The 21,569-nt window shown below is 40.8% G+C and overlaps 1 protein-coding gene across 1 annotated transcript in view; it reads left to right on the forward strand.

The window, feature by feature from the left end:
• LOC126203851 (small G protein signaling modulator 1-like) overlaps positions 1 to 21,569 on the forward strand; it is a 353,457-nt gene that overhangs the window by 291,492 nt on the left and 40,396 nt on the right. Inside the window, exon 24 of the mRNA XM_049938226.1 lies at positions 11,891 to 12,000. Coding sequence (XP_049794183.1) covers positions 11,891 to 12,000 — 110 coding nt within the window. The remainder of the gene's footprint in view (positions 1 to 11,890; positions 12,001 to 21,569) is intronic.

Below are 21,569 nucleotides of genomic sequence, written 5' to 3' on the forward strand. Positions count from 1 at the left end.
GAACCGCGATGTTGGCCGTCGAATGGCGCTAGCTGCGCAGCATTTGTGCACCGCCGCTGTCAGTGTCAGCCAGTTTGCCGTGGCATACGGAGCTCCATCGCAGTCTTTAACACTGGTAGCATGCCGCGACAGCGTGGACGTGAACCGTATGTGCAGTTGACGGACTTTGAGCGAGGGCGTATAGTGGGCATGCGGGAGGCCGGGTGGACGTACCGCCGAATTGCGCAACACGTGGGGCGTGAGGTCTCCACAGTACATTGATGTTGTCGCCAGTGGTCGGCGGAAGGTGCACGTACCCGTCGACCTGGGACCGGACCGCAGCGACGCACGGATGCACGCCAAGACCGTAGGATCCTACGCAGTGCCGTAGGGGACCGCACCGCCACTTCCCAGCAAATTAGGGACACTGGTGCTCCTGGGGTATCAGCGAGGACCATTCGCAACCGTCTCCATGAAGCTGGGCTACGGTCCCGCACACCGTTAGGCCGTCTTCCGCTCACGCCCCAACATCGTGCAGCCCGCCTCCAGTGGTGTCGCGACAGGCGTGAATGGAGGGACGAATGGAGACGTGTCGTCTTCAGCGATGAGAGTCGCTTCTGCCTTGGTGCCAATGATGGTCGTATGCGTGTTTGGCGCCGTGCAGGTGAGCGCCACAATCAGGACTGCATACGACCGAGGCACACAGGGCCAACACCCGGCATCATGGTGTGCGGAGCGATCTCCTACACTGGCCGTACACCACTGGTGATCGTCGAGGGGACACTGAATAGTGCATGGTACATCCAAACCGTCATCGAACCCATCGTTCTACCATTCCTAGACAGGCAAGGGAACTTGCTGTTCCAACAGGACAATGCACGTCCGCATGTATCCCGTGCCACCCAACGTGCTCTAGAAGGTGTAAGTCAACTACCCTGGCCAGCAAGATCTCCGGATCTGTCCCCCATGGAGCATGTTTGGGACTGGATGAAGCGTCGTCTCACGCGGTCTGCACGTCCAGCACGAACGCTGGTCCAACTGAGGCGCCAGGTGGAAATGGCATGGCAAGCCGTTCCACAGGACTACATCCAGCATCTCTACGATCGTCTCCATGGGAGAATAGCAGCCTGCATTGCTGCGAAAGGTGGGTATACACTGTACTAATGCCGACATTGTGCATGCTCTGTTGCCTGTGTCTATGTGCCTGTGGTTCTGTCAGTGGGATCATGTGATGTATCTGACCCCAGGAATGTGTCAATAAAGTTTCCCCTTCCTAGGACAATGAATTCACGGTGTTCTTATTTCAATTTCCAGGAGTGTAGTTCTTATTTCAATTTCCAGGAGTGTAGTTGCATAAGTGGTCATATAAATATCAGGAAATGGTATTACAGTGTGATAAATCATAAAGTATGTTCATTCAATAAAGGGTTGTGAGGAATGCTGCGAATTCTATATGGACCTGCATATAGAAACTCAAATTTACTGCATCAACTTTTTCCTCTGTTGGATAAATAATGTGTGCGTACTAATATCTTCTGTTCTATGTGAAAGTCACGGCGCGTACAAACCTGTTTTTGCTGTCTTCTCTGGCGCTCTGCGGCACGTTTGATGTTGTTGAGTGGAATGTCGATTATTTCATGGTGGCGTAGTCAACGAGATGTAGGAAAAGATACTAATTCTTTAATTTTGTTGGATGGTTCAACATTTTTCAATATGACAGTCGTAGATAGCATAGTAGATTCATTTGGTATGGAGTTAATTACATCTTGGAATGAGAGTATGTGTGTATCCCAATCAATATGTTTTTTATGGCAGTATATTCTTCATAGTTTACCAATTTCTTTCATTAGTCATTCACAAGGGTTCGAAGAAGTGTGGTACCTGGATATATAGATTGGGGAAATGTTTCTACCTTGTAAATATGGGTCCATATCGCAGATCGAAATTGTGGTCCATTGTCGGAAATTACTTTCAATACATGCCCTACATGAAATAAAAAATGTTTTACAAATGCATTCGAAATACACTCCTGGAAATTGAAATAAGAACACCGTGAATTCATTGTCCCAGGAAGGGGAAACTTTATTGACACATTCCTGGGGTCAGATACATCACATGATCACACTGACAGAACCACAGGCACATAGACACAGGCAACAGAGCATGCACAATGTCGGCACTAGTACAGTGTATATCCACCTTTCGCAGCAATGAAGGCTGCTATTCTCCCATGGAGACGATCGTGGAGATGCTGGATCTACATCTACATCTACATCTACATCTACATTCATACTCCGCAAGCCACCCAACGGTGTGTGGCGGAGGGCACTTTACGTGCCACTGTCATTACCTCCCTTTCCTGTTCCAGTCGTGTATGGTTCGCGGGAAGAACGACTGTCTGAAAGCCTCCGTGCGCGCTATAATCTCTCTAATTTTACATTCGTGATCTCCTCGGGAGGTATAAGTAGGGGGAAGCAATATACTCGATACCTCATCCAGAAACGCACCCTCTCGAAACCTGGCGAGCAAGCTACACCGCGATGCAGAGCGCCTCTCTTGCAGAGTCTGCCACTTGAGTTTATTAAACATCTCCGTAACGCTATCACGGTTACCAAATAACCCTGTGACGAAACGCGCCGCTCTTCTTTGGATCTTCTCTATCTCCTCCGTCAACCCGATCTGGTACGGATCCCACACTGATGAGCAATACTCAAGTATAGGTCGAACGAGTGTTTTGTAAGCCACCTCCTTTGTTGCTGGACTACATTTTCTAAGCACTCTCCCAATGAATCTCAACCTCGTACCCGCCTTACCAACAATTAATTTTGTATGATCATTCCACTTCAAATCGTTCCGCACGCATACTCCCAGATATTTTACAGAAGTAACTGCTACCAGTGTTTGTTCCACTATCATATAATCATACAATAAAGGATCCTTCTTTCTATGTATTCGCAATACATTACATTTGTCTATGTTAAGGGACAGTTGCCACTCCCTGCACCAAGTGCCTACCCGCTGCAGATCTTCCTGCATTTCGCTACAATTTTCTAATGCTGCAACTTCTCTGTATACTACAGCATCATCCGCGAAAAGCTGCATGGAACTTCCGACACTATCTACTAGGTTATTTATATATATTGTGAAAAGCAATGGTCCCATAACACTCCCCTGTGGCACGCCAGAGGTTACCTTAACGTCTGTAGACGTCTCTCCATTGATAACAACATGCTGTGTTCTGTTTGCTAAAAAATCTTCAATCCAGCCACACAGCTGGTCTGATATTCCGTAGGCTCTTACTTTGTTTATCAGGCGACAGTGCGGAACTGTATCGAACGCCTTCCGGAAGTCAAGAAAAATAGCGTCTACCTGGGAGCCTGTATCTAATATTTTCTGGGTCTCATGAACAAATAACGCGAGTTGGGTCTCACACGATCGCTGTTTCCGGAATCCATGTTGATTCCTACATAGTAGATTCTGGGTTTCCAAAAACGACATGATACTCGAGCAAAAAACATGTTCTAAAATTCTACTACAGATCGACGTCAGAGATATAGGTCTATAGTTTTGCGCATCTGCTCGACGACCTTTCTTGAAGACTGGGACTACCTGTGCTCTTTTCCAATCATTTGGAACCCTCCGTTCCTCTAAAGACTTGCGGTACACGGCTGGTAGAAGGGGGGCAAGTTCTTTCGCGTACTCTGTGTAGAATCGAATTGGTATCCCGTCAGGTCCAGTGGACTTTCCTCTGTTGAGTGTTTCCAGTTGCTTTTCTATTCCTTGGACACTTATTTCGATGTCAGCCATTTTTTCGTTTGTGCGAGGATTTAGAGAAGGAACTGCAGTGCGGTCTTCCTCTGTGAAACAGCTTTGGAAAAAGGTGTTTAGTATTTCAGCTTTACGCGTGTCATCCTCTGTTTCAATGCCATCATCATCCCGGAGTGTCTGGATATGCTGTTTCGAGCCACTTACTGATTTAACGTAAGACCAGAACATCCTAGGATTTTCTGTCAAGTCTGTACATAGAATTTTACTTTCGAATTCACTGAACGCTTCTCGCATAGCCCTCCTTACGCTAACTTTGACATCGTTTAGCTTCTGTTTGTCTGAGAGGTTTTGGCTGCGTTTAAACTTGGAGTGAAGCTCTCTTTGCTTTCGCCTGTGGAACGGCTTGCCATGCCATTTCCACCTGGCGCCTCAGTTGGACCAGCGTTCGTGCTGGACGTGCAGACCGCGTGAGACGACGCTTCATCCAGTCCCAAACATGCTCCATGGGGGACAGATCCGGAGATCTTGCTGGCCAGGGTAGTTGACTTACACCTTCTAGAGCACGTTGGGTGGCACGGGATACATGCGGACGTGCATTGTCCTGTTGGAACAGCAAGTTCCCTTGCCTGTCTAGGAATGGTAGAACGATGGGTTCGATGACGGTTTGGATGTACCATGCACTATTCAGTGTCCCCTCGACGATCACCAGTGGTGTACGGCCAGTGTAGGAGATCGCTCCCCACACCATGATGCCGGGTGTTGGCCCTGTGTGCCTCGGTCGTATGCAGTCCTGATTGTGGCGCTCACCTGCACGGCGCCAAACACGCATACGACCATCATTGGCACCAAGGCAGAAGCGACTCTCATCGCTGAAGACGACACGTCTCCATTCGTCCCTCCATTCACGCCTGTCGCGACACCACTGGAGGCGGGCTGCACGATGTTGGGGTGTGAGCGGAAGACGGCCTAACGGTGTGCGGGATCGTAGCCCAGCCTCATGGAGACGGTTGCAAATGGTCCTCGCCGATACCCCAGTAGCACCAGTGTCCCTAATTTGCTGGGAAGTGGCGGTGCGGTCCCCTACGGCACTGCGTAGGATCCTACGGTCTTGGCGTGCATCCGTGCGTCGCTGCGGTCCGGTCCCAGGTCGACGGGCACGTGCACTTTCCGCCGACCACTGGCGACAACATCGATGTACTGTGGAGACCTCACGCCCCACGTGTTGCGCAATTCGGCGGTACGTCCACCCGGCCTCCCGCATGCCCACTATATGCCCTCGCTCAAAGTCCGTCAACTGCACATACAGTTCACGTCCACGCTGTCGCGGCATGCTACCAGTGTTAAAGACTGCGATGGAGCTCCGTATGCCATGGCAAACTGGCTGACACTGACGGCGGTGGTGCACAAATGCTGCACAGCTAGCGCCATTCGACGGCCAACACCGCGGTTCCTGGTGTGTCCGCTTTGCCGTGCGTGTGATCATTGCTTGTACAGCCCTCTCGCAGTGTCCGGAGCAAGTATGGTGGGTCTGACACACCGGTGTCAGTGTGTTCTTTTTTCCATTTCCCGGAGTGTAGATTTAGCAGTAGCTTTGCGCAACGGAGTGAAGGTAACAAATTTCGAAGTGAGTTCAATAGCGACAAAGATGTAACAAAAACCTCTATTAGATCTGGGAATGTCTACAGCGGCCATATGTCTGAATTTAATCGGTACAATAGGATGTAACGGAGGAATATGTGAAGTCGTGTCTGATTTAGCTTTCTGGAAGATTTTACATGACGCTAAAACTCGTCGAATACGTTTCTCCATGTTGGCAAAATAACAGTTCTGTCTCAGTATAAGAAAACATTTTCTGGCTCCATAATGTGCGTAACTTAAATGAGTATACCAAATTAATTTGTTAACAAGCTCGTCAGGAATACATAATAACCAGTTGTTGCTGTCAGGGTGAGAGCGGCGAAACGGAATATTATTTCGTACAGTATAATGGTTTCTAATGGTAACATTATTCTTATCTTGCCAAAGGTGTTTAATTTCTTTCCACACGTTGTATTTGCTCTGCTCTTGTGCCATGTCTCGTAATGACGATGAAATGAAACTTTCAAATGCAACTTGTTGGATGTACAGGACGCTAAAATTTGCTTGGCAGAAGTTGGTTGCGATGTCTTGCTGATTGTTGCTGAGAGAACGGGATAGTGCGTCTGCTACAACATTTTGTGTACCGGGAATGTGAACAATTGTAAAATTAAATTCCTGTAAATAAAGTTTCCATCTGCTTAACCTGTAGTGTGTAAATTTTGCGGAAAGTAAAAACTGTATAGCTCTATGATCTGTGTAAACGGTAGTATGTCTTCCATAAAGAAAATGCCTAAATCTCGTAAATATCCATACAACACATAATGTTTCAAGTTCTGTGACAGAATAATTGCGTTCAGCAGGTGACAGAATGCGACTTGCAAAGGCGATGTTTTTAATTACTGTAGTACCGTCTTCTTCAATTTCCTGAAAAATGTGTACGCCTAAAGCTGTGTTAGAACTGTCGGTGGCAATGGAAAAATTTCTAGTAAGATCTGGGTGTGATAAAAGAGGTGCGTTCAACAAAGCTTGTTTTAGATTGACAAATTCAGACTGTGCTTGGCTATCCCAGGACCAAATAGCGTTTTTACCCATCAATTGGCATAATCTAGGGGTGTCTAAAGCAGCGTAATGAATAAATTTACGGAAAAAGTTAATTAATCCCAGAAAGCTGCGTAATTATTTCTTTGTCATTGGAACAGTAATGTCACGTAAAGCTTGAAGTTTTTCCGGGTCAGGCGCAATGCCTTCTGTTGAAATTACATGTCCAAGAAATTTTATAGAAGTTTTGCGAAAGTGTGATTTGCTAAGATTAACTGTGAGTCCTTGTGCACGAAAAGTTTGCAACAGTTGTTCAAGAATCAGATTGAGTTCAGACGAGTTAGCTTCTGCAATAAGGATGTCGTCTACATACGTTGTAATTCTGTCTTTAAGTTCTGTCGGAAGTATAGTATTTAAACCGCGAATAAACGCTGCTGAAGAAATTGTTAAACTGAATGGTAATTTACAAAATTGATAACAGTCACCAAAACAGAGAAATGCTGTGTACTTTCTGCAGTTCGGATGGAGCTGAATTTGCCAAAATCCCAATTTCAAATCTAATGTGGAATAAACAGCAGTACCATGAAATTTCTGTAGAAGTTCTTCTAGTGTCTGCGGGCGATCTGTTTCATTAATAATAATGTCATTGATGTGACGCAAATCAAGTACCAGGCGAAGTGATCCATCCTTTTTCGTAACAATATGGAGCGGGTATATGTGCGGACTAACTGCCAGTTCAATAATACCTTGGTCAAGCATAGCTTGCAAATATTTCTTAACTTGATCTCTGTGAATGTATGGAATGGGATAATGTTTGGCTTTAAATGTATCATGCTGTTTAACTTGAAATTCATACATGAAACCGGACATAGTACCAGGGACATTGTCAACAACTGGAGCTTGCTGTAAAAGAATATTGCGTAGTTGAGTACGTTCGTTGTCTTTATTTGCACAGCTCTCTTTAACTTTATCAGAAATCATTTGCATAACGTCATAGTCGGCTTCGTCTGGTGTATTGTAGTTGTGAACGTACGTATCTGTGAACAATGTGGAATGACAGTTTATGTTACGTGATGCAGAAATGACCTCTGTCCGATTAATTGTTTGTTCTTTTGCAGATAAAGAGTGCTGAAATTCTAATGCCAGTTGTACATTTTCATCCTTTAACATTAAATAGGAATTTTGAAAGTCAATAACTGCGTTGTGTTGTACCAAAAAACTTGTACCTGAAATAACGTCTGTTGTCAATAAGGGAACAATCCAAAAATTTGAGTGAAACGTATGACCTGCAAAACAAAATGATAAGTGTGTCTGTAACTTTACATCTACTCATTTACTAGATATTGCTCCTTTTACTTTAGTTTTGCCTAATGGTAACGTAGGATAAATATTGTCTTTGTTGCATTCGTTGAAGGTTTCTTCATTTATAACTGACATAGGTGATCCAGAATTGATTACTGCTGAAAATGTGTATGATCCAATCTTTATTTCAATGACAGGGTGGGAAATGGTTTTTTGAATAACTGGTTGTTCATGCAAAAGTGTGTCTCGGATGTCGTCAAAAGTAATAACATTTTCGTGAATAACATTCTGCGTGTCAAAAGTAGTGCTTACGTTGTTGGAAGATGCAACCTGTACTGTATCTAGTCAAATTCTATCTGACATGCTGTTATTTGCGGGAGGATGCTGTGGCATTTCGACTATTTGTACTGTTCTGTTATTTCTTTCTGACGTATTAGGTTCGGGATGATATCTACTGTCTGGTTCATTCATGATAATCTGTTGTTGCGGATGATTCTGCTGCTGGTAAGACCGACTGTTATGCTGAAAACTGTGCTCATTACTTTTACGTCTGTCATGATAGTCATCCTTATATGGCGCGTTGCGATAGGAGTTGAAATCATGTGTTTTCTGTACGTACTGATTTCCTTTTTGCGGTGCGTTACTATTTGGTGGAGCCGACGCTATATGTGTAGGCGGCGAAACATTAAAGCTTGGTTGACCTTGCAAACCACATTGTTGGTTACGTACGCTAACCGGCTGGTTTTGTTGCTGTTGTGGGGGGAAGCCTCTATTGTTACCAAAATGTCTTTCCTGTTGCTGATAATTTTGACGATACTGATAATTAAAATTTTGTCTGTTATTAAAGTTCTGGTGGTTGTCATTCCTGGAGCGTCTATTACCTTTGCTATTGAAATAGTGTGGCTGATCGTAATTACTGTATGCTTGTTTGCCTTGGTTATGATGCGAAAAATTTTTGTTAATGAAGGAATAGTCTGATTGCTGAACTTCCAAAAGCTGTAACAGATCTCTGAATGCCGAAATATTTTCTTTCTGCTGACCTGTTAAAAGTGATACTCTTAATGATCGTGGTAATTTAGAAATACATAATTGGATAAGTGCTGATTCACTGTATGGCTCACTTAAGTATTGGTTTTGTTGGACCATGTGTTCAAAAAATTGCGTGACAGTGGGAAAATTTGAGTTCTCATAATTTGGTAAGCTAATTAATTGATCCTTGATTCCACGCTGTGTCGTCTTCGACCAATACGCTGACAGAAAAGCATTCTGAAATTCTTCTACTGAGTAGCATTGTCTCGTGATCGGTCTCATACGAGTTGCCAGTTCGCCTTCCAAAAAACTGCAAATAAATTCAAGTTTGTGTGTTACGGGCCAAGTTGGTGCAAAAGCAAAGCTAAATTGTTGTATCCAAACCAAAGGGTGAATCTGTGTTCTGTCATTTTTAAATACCTTAAATTTCCTAATGGATAGAAAGTGCTTGTAATCAAAATTATCACCTCTGTATGTCTGAACAGGTTCAGGATTGAATGATAATCTGTTTGTCTGTGACTGTTCGGAATCTAAGTCACGTACTCTCTGTAAATTACCTAAATTATACTGGCTATGTGAGTGTGAGAAATGCTCGGAATGTAGCGTATGCCGTGCCGTGTTAGAGGCTGAAACATTTTTCATCTCTGTCACTTCTTGCTGTAAAGATGACAATTTTCTACGTAATATATTATTGGACGAACCTATCTCACTGATTGTCTGCTGTATGTTTTGGAATTCAGGTGTTTGATTAAACGAAACTGGTGATGTATCGTCTGATTTGGTGTCATTGTTATTTTCGATAACGTCAATACGACTGGCTAATTCATCAAATTTTTCAGTCAGTGCTTTTTACCTGATCGTCATTTTTGGTGTCACAAGCATTAATTTGTTTTTTGATTTTACGTGTGGTTTTGTTTAATTTCTTAACGTCTGCTTTGATGGCATTGGGATCCTGTATTAATTCTAATTGTGCAAGTCTGTTGGTCACTGTCTGAAAGTCTACTGTGTGTGTGTGTCTGTTTTTGTTTTAAGATCGGAGATTTCATCATGCAATTCGGTGTTCAACTGTTTGATTTCGTCTGATACTGTAGCAATGTTGTTTACGTATGTTTTTGCTTTCGTAAATAACTTACACTTATCTTCCTGTCTCTGTGCCGTAATTGTTTCCATGACTTGTTTCTTTACTTTATTCTGTTCCTGTATAAATTTACGGTAACACGTTTCACTGTTTTGTAGGTGGTGATTAAAACGTTCGTCAATTTGGCTGTTCTGTTGTTCAAATTTCTTGTCTACTTTCGCATCTAGTGTGCGTGAAAGTTCTGCTGACAGTAATTTAAACTCGTCGCGTAACTGTGTTGCGTTTTCTGAACATTGTTTAGCAACTGCACTAATTTCATCTTGAAGTAATTTTGTTGTGGCTGCTTGCGTATTACTTAATTCTTGTGCAACAGATCTAATTTCTTCACTACTGTTCCTAGCACAAGCTTTAATTTCCTCACGTAATTGTTCTTTAGTATCATGACATTGCACAGCAACGGCTGTAATCTGTTCACTAAGCTGTTTGAAATTGTTGTCTTGTTTTTCATTCAACTGTTTGGAATTGTTGTCTAGTTTTTCATTCAACTGTTTGGAATTGTTGTCTAGTTTTTCATTAAGTTGTAGCAATACTGCCATAACTTGATCCATCCCAAAATTAGCGACTCTACTCTCTATGCTGTGTGTTGGTGTATCTGCATTTGTCGCGGTTTTGTGTAACCATTAGGTCATTGTCTGATTCACGAAAAGGTTTGCTAATCAGATGTGCTCTGTTGGTCACTACATTGGAATCAAATAAATCTGACATATTTTGAGTATTTTGTTCATTTTCATTAGAAACATTTATCCGTTCACTGTGTAGATTTTGCAAATCAGGTGTGTCAAACTGGGCAGCGTTCATCGAAACGGAACGTGCCGCGTCATCAATTGTTACATTTACTGTGGACATAATTAAATTTGTTTGTTCATCATTAGGATCAAAATCATTACTAGTGATCGGCACGCACTGATTATCTGTAATTAGAGGATTATCACTATTACACTGACTGTCGCTAGTATGATCGGTCAAATTATTCAAGTCAGCTTTTTCACTCATTGCACATCGCGATGTACTGTTAGCAGTTTTACACGGCTTTTTCACAACTCAAAGTTAAGAACAAAATCAAACAAAGACAAAGCAAAAATGGAACAAATACAATTACAACAAAGAGCAATAATATGCCAATGATCTGTGAAGGAAAGAGTGACAAATTAGTAAATGCGTTGCGCCAGATGCAAACTACATTTAATATTAAGTGAATAAGAGCAGATATATGACTACTTCTCAGAAATTCACAAAAATACGATCCTGATTGAAAATTCTTACCTCAGTCTAGTCGCCGGATAACACATATATATCTGCTCCTATAAGAAATTTTTCTGGCGCAGCTCTGTGCAGTGCTGGCCGATAGATTTGTCATGTATAAAAAGAAACAACTGATTTTTCTTTACAATAATCGGGATGACCATGGATTGGAGAAATTAGTGAATTCTTTAAATTGAGATGAATGTCAAAAGTTACTTTTTATGAGAAAGATTATTATTAACAGATTTTTTTTAAACATTTACATGGGACTTGATATAACAATACTACATATGCGCGAGGCTGCTTTTACCTTATACTATAACGCTCAGGCTCTGCCATCGCTCCCCACGACCGGCCCAGCCAACTTCACACACCAGACTGCTCGCTAGCAACTACTTACTGCTACTAACACACAGTTCCTACTGCAGTCAACACTGCTCTTTGGTCTCAGATTCTCTTATACCTTACATATCGCAGGCAGCACGTGAGCAATACATCGAAATTACATCTGCTCGAGTGCGCTAGCAACAAATTTCATAATCATGGACCTCTTACAAGGTTTCTTCCAGAAATATTTCTTTGCACATAAGCTATACTGTAGAAAACTGCACATGCTTGTAGTGCTCATGGTCACATGCTTTAGAGCAGCTCTAAGGTACTAAGTATAAAGTACCAGAATTGGAAAGAATGATTGCTGAGTTTTATAAGATTCTTGTTCTACAGCTGATTCTGTGCCAGTTAATGACTGAAAAGATATATTTATTACGTTTTTGTTTCCTCTGCTGTTTTGAATGGTGATTATAATTTTTGTGGCAGGTCACTGATACAAATACTGGACTCCGAGATGTTTGAATTGATGCACCAGAACGGAGACTACACTCATTTTTATTTCTGCTACCGCTGGTTTTTGCTGGATTTTAAGAGAGGTTAGTGATATGTTAATGCTTTCTGCATTGTTGCAGTCCTTACATTGGTTTTATCAGTTCATCCTGCTTTTTGTTTATATAACTACATAAACATTTTATGTAAGTTTTGTTCATTAGTAATGTATGTAAATTTGAATACAGTCAACCTTTTGCTGTGTCTTTGATAATGATAGAAGCTGAGGTATTGTCAGTTGTAGTGTTGTGGGTTTGAGTCATTGTAAGTATAAATTGATAAAAAATGCACATTAACATGTAATATTTCACTACTCAGCAAATGCGGAGAGGGGGATCTAAGTGGTAGACTGACATAGGGATATGCTGATAAATTGTGTAGCTTCTGGTGTACTTCTTCAGAGCCAACACAAACACCTCTGTAGCTTCTCATCTGTTACCAGCTTGAAAGATTGTTATGTTGTTTTTTATATTGTATCCCAAGATACTTAACTTTTCTGCTTATGTCATTGGCAGTGTCATCTATTCTCTCCTTAAATGATCAGTGTTGTGGTGAAGCATTTATTAGTTTAGTTAATTTTGTTACATAATGCAGGTGAGATTGTGATTGGTGGTGTTAGTTTCTGTAAGATTATTGAATTTATGTAGACAGATCGATAGTTAATAAGTTAGTTTCATTTTACTTGGATCATTGCATAATACATTGTAATGATGTCGAATGGGTCTTTGACATGTACATCACAGATTAATTTGTAAGTATGACTACATGGTAAACATATGTAAGGTTGTTTTTTTTTTTTTTAAAAAAAAAAAAAATATACAGATGTGAGTTAGTAATTTCTACCCAAATTGTGGGTGGGACAATTTGCAGTAAACCTGTCCATTATACTTTTAAGAACATTGTTTATTATTTCTTCTGTTTCTGTACATTTGCTTGAATTGATTATTATACTAGTGTCATCCTCAAAAAGAGCTAATTCTGGTTGTTGTATATTATCGGATGATCATTTAGGTATATGAGGAATAATGGCAGGTCTAAGATTGAACCTTGGGGAAAACCCATACATGATTTAGCCCCAGCCAGAGTAATCTCTCATTATTACATTGGTTGGGTTAAGAAGTAAAACTTCAGCATTCTTTTTGTTAGATATGACATTATCCATTTGTTGGTTATTCAGGAGAATATTGTGATTCACACACTCAGAATACCTTAGATAGGTCTCAGAGAATACCAACTAATGGCTCATGTCTGCACCAACAATGCCTGTTGCAGGGTTTCTGAGGCGATCCTCAGTCCTTACAGGCAGCTGGTGGAGGTGGTTAAGAGTGCTGCCTCTTGTGCGGGGTGCAAGCTGAGCTCACAGTTTGCAGTATTGTTCCCAGAGTTGACCACGGTTCTTTGGTTTGGAGCTGAGTGAAGGGTCTCAGCCAAAGGCTTTGTCAACTCTCTGATGGTCTTGGCTGCAGATTTCTAGATCTGTGTTATTGTGTGGGGATTTGTAGGACTCACCTTTTTAGGTCAGGGGTGCACTACACAAAGGAAGCAGCTACTTGGGTAGCAGAGTACTCGTGGAGTGCACATGAGGGTTTTTTAAGGCTAGTCAGTAGTTTGTGGTGCACTGATGAACACTTGGCAGTCGATATGCAGCAAGGGAAATCAAACGCGAGTTCAAAATAAAGACACTTCAACTATCATAATTTCATCAGTAAATTGTCGAGTTGTTCGTAATAAAGCTCCCAAATTTACTGCCCCCCCCCCCCCCCCCCCCAGGAAAGTTCTCGCACTCAAATTATTCTTGGGACTGAGTGCTAGCTGAAACCTGAAGTGGAAAGCTCTGAGATATTTAGTGAGTAGTGGAACATTTATCAGAAAGACAGATTAGAGACCATAGGAGGTGCAATATTCATTGCAGTTGACAAAAACATTGTCTTTATTGAGGTTGGTATTGAATGTGACACTGAAGTTATCTGATTGCACATAACAATTGTAGCTGATACCAAGTTAATTGTTGGATGTTTTTACCGGCCACCTGATTCTGCTGTGACAGTTCTAGAGTCATTCAAAGAAAGTCTATGGTCAATAGCACGGCAATACCCAGATCATGCAATAGTAGTTGTAGGTGACTTTAATCTGCTGATTATAGACTAGGATGTCTGTGGATTCATTGCAGGGGATACAATCAGACAGTCATGCGAAATACTTTTGAATACATTTTCTGAGAACCGTCTTGAGCAGCTAGCTCGGCAGCCCACACACATTGGAAATATCTTAGACCTGGTAGGTACAAATAGATGGGATTATCAACAATGTCAGTGTAGAAACAGGGATGAGCAATCATGGTGACATTATAGCAACTATGATTATGAAAGTTAATAATTGATCAAGGAGGCTAGAAGAGTGTTTCTGCTAGGTAGAGCAGACAAGCAGTTTTTAGTATCACACTTGAACAGTGAATTGGCATCACTTAGTTCCACTAAGATGGATGTAGAAGAATTATGGGAAAAGTTTAACTAGATTGTAAATCATGGTCTGGAGAGTTTTATGCCTAGTAAGTGGATAAAGGATGGAAAACACACTCTATAGATTAATAATGAAGTTCAGAGAATGCGGAGGAAGCAGAGGCTGTTGCACTCTTGCTTCAAAACGGAATGCACAAATGACGACAAGTGAATGTAGAAGAGATTCGGGCGTATGTGAACAGATGTAAGCATGAAGCATACAACTACTACCACCGTGACACCTTAGCAAGAGATCTGGCCAAACCCAAGGAAATTCTGGTCTTATGTAAAATCGCTAAGTGGATCTAAGACTTCCATTCAGTCTGTTGTTGACCAGTTTGGTGTGGCAGTTGAAGCTAGCAAAACGAAAGCTGAAGTTTTAAGTTTCACGTTCAAGAAACTATTCACACAGGAGAATCATACAAACATACCATCATTTGACCATTGGACCATTCCCATATGGACGACATAGTAATAAGCATTCCTGGCATAAAGAAACACCTGAAAGATTTGAAAGTAAATAAATCACCAGGTCTGGATGCAATCCCAGTTAGATTTTAGAAAGTGCATAGTAAAGTGGGTTGATGGCATTGGCCCCTTACCTAGCTTGGACTTATCGTGAACCTCTTGCCCAGCACAAAGTCCAAAGTGACTGGAAAATGGTGCAGGTGATTCCAGTATATAAGAAGGGTAAAAGAGCGGACCAACAAATTTACAGACCAATATCCATAACTTCTATTTGCTGCAGAATCCTTGAACATATTCTGAGTTCAAATGTAATAAATTTTCTTGAGAAGCTTATGTCCATGAATCAGCATGGTTTTAGAAAACATTGCTTGTGCAAAACTCAGCTTGCCCTTTTTCTGATGTGATGTACTGTGAACTATGGATGAAGGGCAACAGGCAGATTCCACATTTCTAGATTTCCAGAAAGCATTTGACTGGCACCCCACTGCAGGCTGTTAATGAAGATATGAGCATCTGGCATCAGTTCACAGATACGTGAGTAGCTCGAAGACTTCTTAAATAATAGAACCCAGTATGTTAGTCTCAATGGCGAGTGTTCATCAAAGACGAGGATATCTTTGGGGGTGCCCCAGGGAAGTGTGATAGGACTGTTGTTCTCTGTATACATAAATGATTTGGTGGGTAGGATGGACAGCAATCTGTGGTTGTTTGCTGTTGATGCCATGGTGTACGGTAAGTTTTTGAAGTTGAGTGACTGTAAGAAGATACAAGATGACATAGACAAAACTTCCAGTTGGTGTGATGAATGGCAGCTAGCCCTAAATGTGGAAAAATGTAAGTTAATGTGGATGAGTAGGAAGATCAAACCTGTAGTGGTCGGATATAATATTATGGTGTCCTGCTTGACACAGTCAAGTCATTTAAATATCTGGGCGTAACGTTGCAACGCAATATGAGATGGAACGAGCTTGTGAGAACTGTGGTAGGGAAGGCGAATAGTCGACTTCACTTTATTGGGAGAATTTTAAGAAAGAGTGGTTCACCTGTAAAGAAGACCACCTATAGGGCGTTGTGACCTATTATTGAGTACTGCTCGAGGGTTTGGGGTCCGTACCAAGTTGGATTGAAGGAAGATATGAAAGTAATTCTGAGGTGAGCTGCTAGATTTGTTGCCAGTAGGTTTGAACAACACATAAGTGTTACAGAGATGCTCCAGGAAATGAAATGGGAATCCCTAGACGGAAGGCAAGTTCTTATTGAGAAACTGTGTTGAGAAAATTTAGAGAATCGGCATTTGAAGCTGACTGCTGAATGATTCTACTGCCGCCAACATACATTGTTCATAAGGACCATGAAGATAAGATACAAGAAATTAGGGCTCATACGGAGGCATATAAACAGTTGGTTTTTCCTCACTCTATTTGTGAGTGGAACAGGAAAGGAAATAAGTAGTAGTGGTAGAGGGAATCCTCCGCCACGCACCAAACGGTGGCTTCCGGAATATGTATGTAGATGTAGTAGCTATGTAGACTTTGTCATTTAATGCTTGGAAAATCTGTTTTGTGAATGATTAAATTTCATTCTCTATAGAGCAATCCTTCTCAAATCCAAACTGGTTTTACTGACCAATTTATTTTAGTTCAGGTGGGATACGTAGTGAAGCAGGTTAGTATTTACTGACATCCCTATCACCTTTTTTTTATAGAGGTGTATAAGACAGGGCTTATTACTGTATCTGCAGACAAAGCTTACACTCACCGTGGTGGCTGCTGGGAGTGACCTAAAGGCATTTGCCATATACAGTCACTCCCATCAGACACTGCACCAAGTGTTAACTTTGTACATTTAATATGTGGTAACAAATCTTCAGTACTCTGTTCTGTACACTACCAGATCCAGATGAGCTACATTTTTGACAGAATATATGATTTTCTTAATGTCAAGGGGAGCAGTTGGTAAACACATTCGTATGATTCAGGTTGTTTTTCCAATATACTGCTTTGATTTTTCTCTTGAACAGTTTGTCCCTCTGTTTACTGCTGTGCATAATAAATGATTATTGAACATACTTGCTACCCATGACTCATCATTTATGACCTTTCATTTAATTCAGTAGTGTTGTTATCCTGTTCCTTCAATGGTTGTTGCAGAGTTTCAGTTAATTTATAAAGTATCTCATCACTGGTCTTCATCTCCGAGGAGGCTCTGAATCCCCAACTCATTTATAATTCTTCTTATATCTGTAGAAGAATTCAACTTCTACCAAAACCAAGATTCATAAACACTGATTTTAGGAAGGCTTTTATTATGCCTTTAATTCCTAAATGTGATCTGAGGTTAATCAACTAAGTACATCTCATTTTTAACACTCTTGAAACATCTAGGTTGGGGGGGGGGGGGGGGGGGGGCAGTACATCAGTATTTACATTATAATCATCTTCTGGTCACTGGTATTCATTGACCCCATGGTTTGTGCAGAAGATTCTTTGCCACCTTCAATTACTTTGCATGTCATGATGCCAAGTACAGGTTTAACGCTCTTTGGACAGCTCGGAGCTCATGCGGAATTCCTTGGCCAGTAACAATAAAACATATGAAACAAGAGTTGCTCCTTAATAAATGCTCTTACATAATGATTAAACTCATAACCTCTGGACAATTTTTCCAGATAAACAAATAAACAGACATTCTGCTAATAAAGCTTGTTCATTTATATCCAAAATTGGTGCAAGAATTCACCCTTAATAAAAAAAATGATTTATTTTCAAAAACCTTTGGTTTGCAGTTTGGAAATCTCATACCCTCACATTGTTTTGTAATTAAATACAAAAACTGGGTGGAGGGCAAAGTAAATTGTACAGGTGTGGTACAACATCTTATCTAATTTAAAATTCAAATAAAAAACAGATGGGTCAAAGTGAAGAAGCTGTTTTAACATGGATGATACTTGCACAGTGGAAATTAAAAAATGTGTCATGCATGCCGTGTCCTCTACTATCAATGCATTGTTGAAAGTGACTTTCAAAACTCTGTACCACTCTTAACGAGCATTTCGTGAGGAGTAAGGCCAGTTTCTTCCTGTATTGCATTTCCTAGGGAAGGAAAAGTCCTTGGTCGAAGTTTGAACATCTCAGTTTTAAGATGCCCTCATAGAAAAAAATTGCATGGTGTATGATCTGATGATCATACTGGCCAGAGGATGTCACCACGAGAAGAAATTAAGTGTCTGGGAAACATTTGTCTTTGCATTTGATGAGAACTCAGAGCTGTGCGAGTGATGGCTCCAGCCTAATGATTGCATACACTGTTATCTGCAGTGCACTGGATCTTGATGCAAAAAAAAGTGTTGATCATGTGAATGTAATGTTGAAAGTGTACTGTCACAATAGCATCATCCTCTTCAGAAAAGTGAGGACCAGTTATTGTGACTCTCTAACTGTGCTCAATACAGTAATATGGTCATTATGTAGTGGTTTTTTGTTAAGTTAAGGAGGGTCCTGTCCGCTCCAGTATTGGGAATTTTGTCGATTACTGCATCCTTATAAGTGAAAATGTGCTTCATCACTACGAAGGACCACAGCACCTTCAGGCTCATTCTGAAGGACATTTGCACATGATCTTACATGATTATCATAATCATGTTCAAACAATTTTAAACAATGAGCATCATGTGTGAATAAAATCACAAATCCCATTGCAAAATTCAGTGTAAACTTATTTTTAATTATTTTTCAATGTGTGATCTCATCCACATCCTCCTTTTATCTCCCTTGTGTTTAATTATAGCTATTGGAATGGATTTCTTTTCTTCAGTTCTGTTAGCTTAGGAACTGATAAAAATAAATTGATAAAAATAAATAGAATTAGAACAGTGCAAGGTTTGGATTATATGGTGGATAATGAAGCATATCCAAAATAAATTTCATGATTTTTTTATGCTCATTCATATCAAGTGTCATGGAGCAGTGTGAAATTTTCAGCATATTGACATTACTCATGAAAGGCATGATGTAACTTTACCAGTGTTCTATAGCTTTCAGATCAGACTTCACATAGGCTTATGCACACAGAAATCCTAAAAATAACAACATGTATCCCTCAGGTAGACACTCGCGCACACACACACATATCCATCCGCACATACACAGACACAAGCAGACATTTGTAAAGGCAAAGAGTTTGGGCTGATCTCTGCATCTCAGCATCTAGGAGTGACACTGAATTTTTCCCTCTGCCCCCTAGTAAAATATATTCCATTACAAACCAGTCTGCATACTCTCAAGCTTGAGACAGTATATTCAGTCAGAGTCAATCAATAGTTTTGGTTCCTTCCAGAAATTTGTGCAGTGTAGATATTGTTAAACCTCATCAGAGTTTTGTTAGACTCATCTGTACTATGTCCACACTAACTGCAATTCATCATGCATGTTACCATACTTTCAATGTAAGAAGGATTGCACCACTTACAAGTTAGGCAAGATAGACAGGTAATACAAGTCATTCTGCCATCAGAAGTTACTGTGCTTGTCACGTAGAAGGTAGTAAATCAGTAAGATTCACCTGGCTTCCTTCAAAGGGTCTTTCACAGCAGTAGAGGCAGATGGTTCCACTGTGGGAGGTGCGGAGTCCAAATCCGCATTTAGATTCATGTACTTTCTCTAAGTTATTTCAGGAAAATGTTATGATGGTTCCTTCAAAAAGGTTGAATGATGTTAAATTGAGTTTTTGTTCTGTTTCTTTTGACTGTGCCGTCAAGAGCTATATGAAACTAACATTTTTTTTCTTCTTAGAAGCTGATTATCCTATTTACTGACAATGATAGTGTTGTGCTCATTTTTGTCTGAAATCTTCATCATTTTCTTCTTCTGTGCCATATTTCCCATGCCCTCCTAGTTTCAAAGCTTTGTGTATTTCTCTCGTATTTCATTATTATTCATATAGATTACCCAAAGCTTTCTTTAACTGTTGGGGATAAATATTTCTATGAATTGTTGAATGAGGTTGTAGCTTGTTGGCTCCATTGTCCATGCCAAAGATAAGCAAATGACTCATGTCTGATGACCTTAGTGTCAATCAGAAACTAGATGTTGACAGGTGACTGTTTTAGCCAACACACTTCGCCACAGCTAATGCATATAAACATCAACATGAGCCACTAGCGCAGTGCTGCTGACACTAGTAAGTGTGCAAATCTGCAGGTGTATTATTCAGTCTAGTTATGCAGCTGTGAACGCATGATTGTACAAGCAACAAAGGCTCCAGAAATGTTTTTTTGTTTACAGCTTTGCTTTCTTGTGCGTGGTTGTGTGTGACGTACGTTGTTCGGAATGGTGGTTATTTGAGTGACAGTAGGATCTTATAAGGCTAAAAAGAGTAGGAAGAGCAAAACGTTCTTTGCCAAACAATTACTGTATGTATTAGGATGTAGTGATTTGGAGTTTGATGATAAAGAATTGGAGAAGGATAGCTGGAATCTTGAGAATGCAAAAGCCTGCCATAGTTGTGATAGTGTGGAAGCAGAGCTTTCAAATATGCTTTGTGACAGTGCAGAATTGGAAGCCATGGAAAATGATGCTGATGAAATTGTTGATGTTGGTGAAGAACCCTCACTGGCAGAAGTTAATATTATCTGGTGAGTATTGGCATGATGAATCACAAGATGCAGAATCATTTGTTTACAAAATGAGAATGTTTACTTATTCGTATTAATAGCAATACCCCTATCAATTTCTTCAGGGTACTCCTTATAGATTATATATTCCATGATATACTTGATGATAAATACAACAATGCTGTGAATATATTTTTGAGTGATACTGTGAAGAAATGGTCTAGCACTTGTAGCTGGAAACTTGTTAGAGCCAGACACAGTGTTAATGGCCTCTTGCTGTACATCTCACAAGAAATGCTGCATTGTCAGCTTGGCTGAAAGTACGTAGACAGCAGCCACATTACAACTTGGCAATATTTCAGACCAGTTCACTTGAATCTGCCTTATGTTTGAAGAATGAGTACAGTTTACAACTAAGGTCCCTTGCCTGTTTGTGAAATGCTTGGTGCCTTCTGGTGCTTCAGCCATTATGAGAAAACTCGCAGAACACCATGGAAATCAGTCAGTCATAGTTTAACACATGTAAAATATGACAAAACACTCAAATATAATGGAATTTTCCACAGTACAGAATGTGTAAACAGACGAATTGCTGATTGGCTAGCTGCACAGCTGTCTGCTGCACATATGTGGCCCAGGGGCCATAAACACTGTTGTCAACTATAGTATAGATGAAATACTTGTTTTCTTGGATGCTGCTTGCGCAGGGATGCTTGACGATATGGGTGGAAAAATCTCTTTGTGAAAAGAACAATTTACATTTGTTAGAGAAGCTGCAGTTTGGTCAACATTCTGTGTTGACAATTACTACAATAACCTTTAGTTTATTGAATCTGAAAACACACTGCACTGTGACTTTAAGGTAAAATGGGGGGAACACCCCTAAAGAAACTGTACCTCTAAACTGGGTAAAAGGGAATACAGTTGCTCACTATTTGCAAGGTGTGATTATCATAAAATGGAAGGCATAGATGAGAGGTTAGTTACATTTCCACAGAATTTCATAATATGGTGGTACAAGTGACAAATTAAAGCTAGC

This window comes from Schistocerca nitens, chromosome 9 (assembly GCF_023898315.1).
Source record: "Schistocerca nitens isolate TAMUIC-IGC-003100 chromosome 9, iqSchNite1.1, whole genome shotgun sequence".
In the NCBI taxonomy this organism is placed as follows: Eukaryota; Metazoa; Arthropoda; class Insecta; order Orthoptera; family Acrididae; genus Schistocerca; species Schistocerca nitens.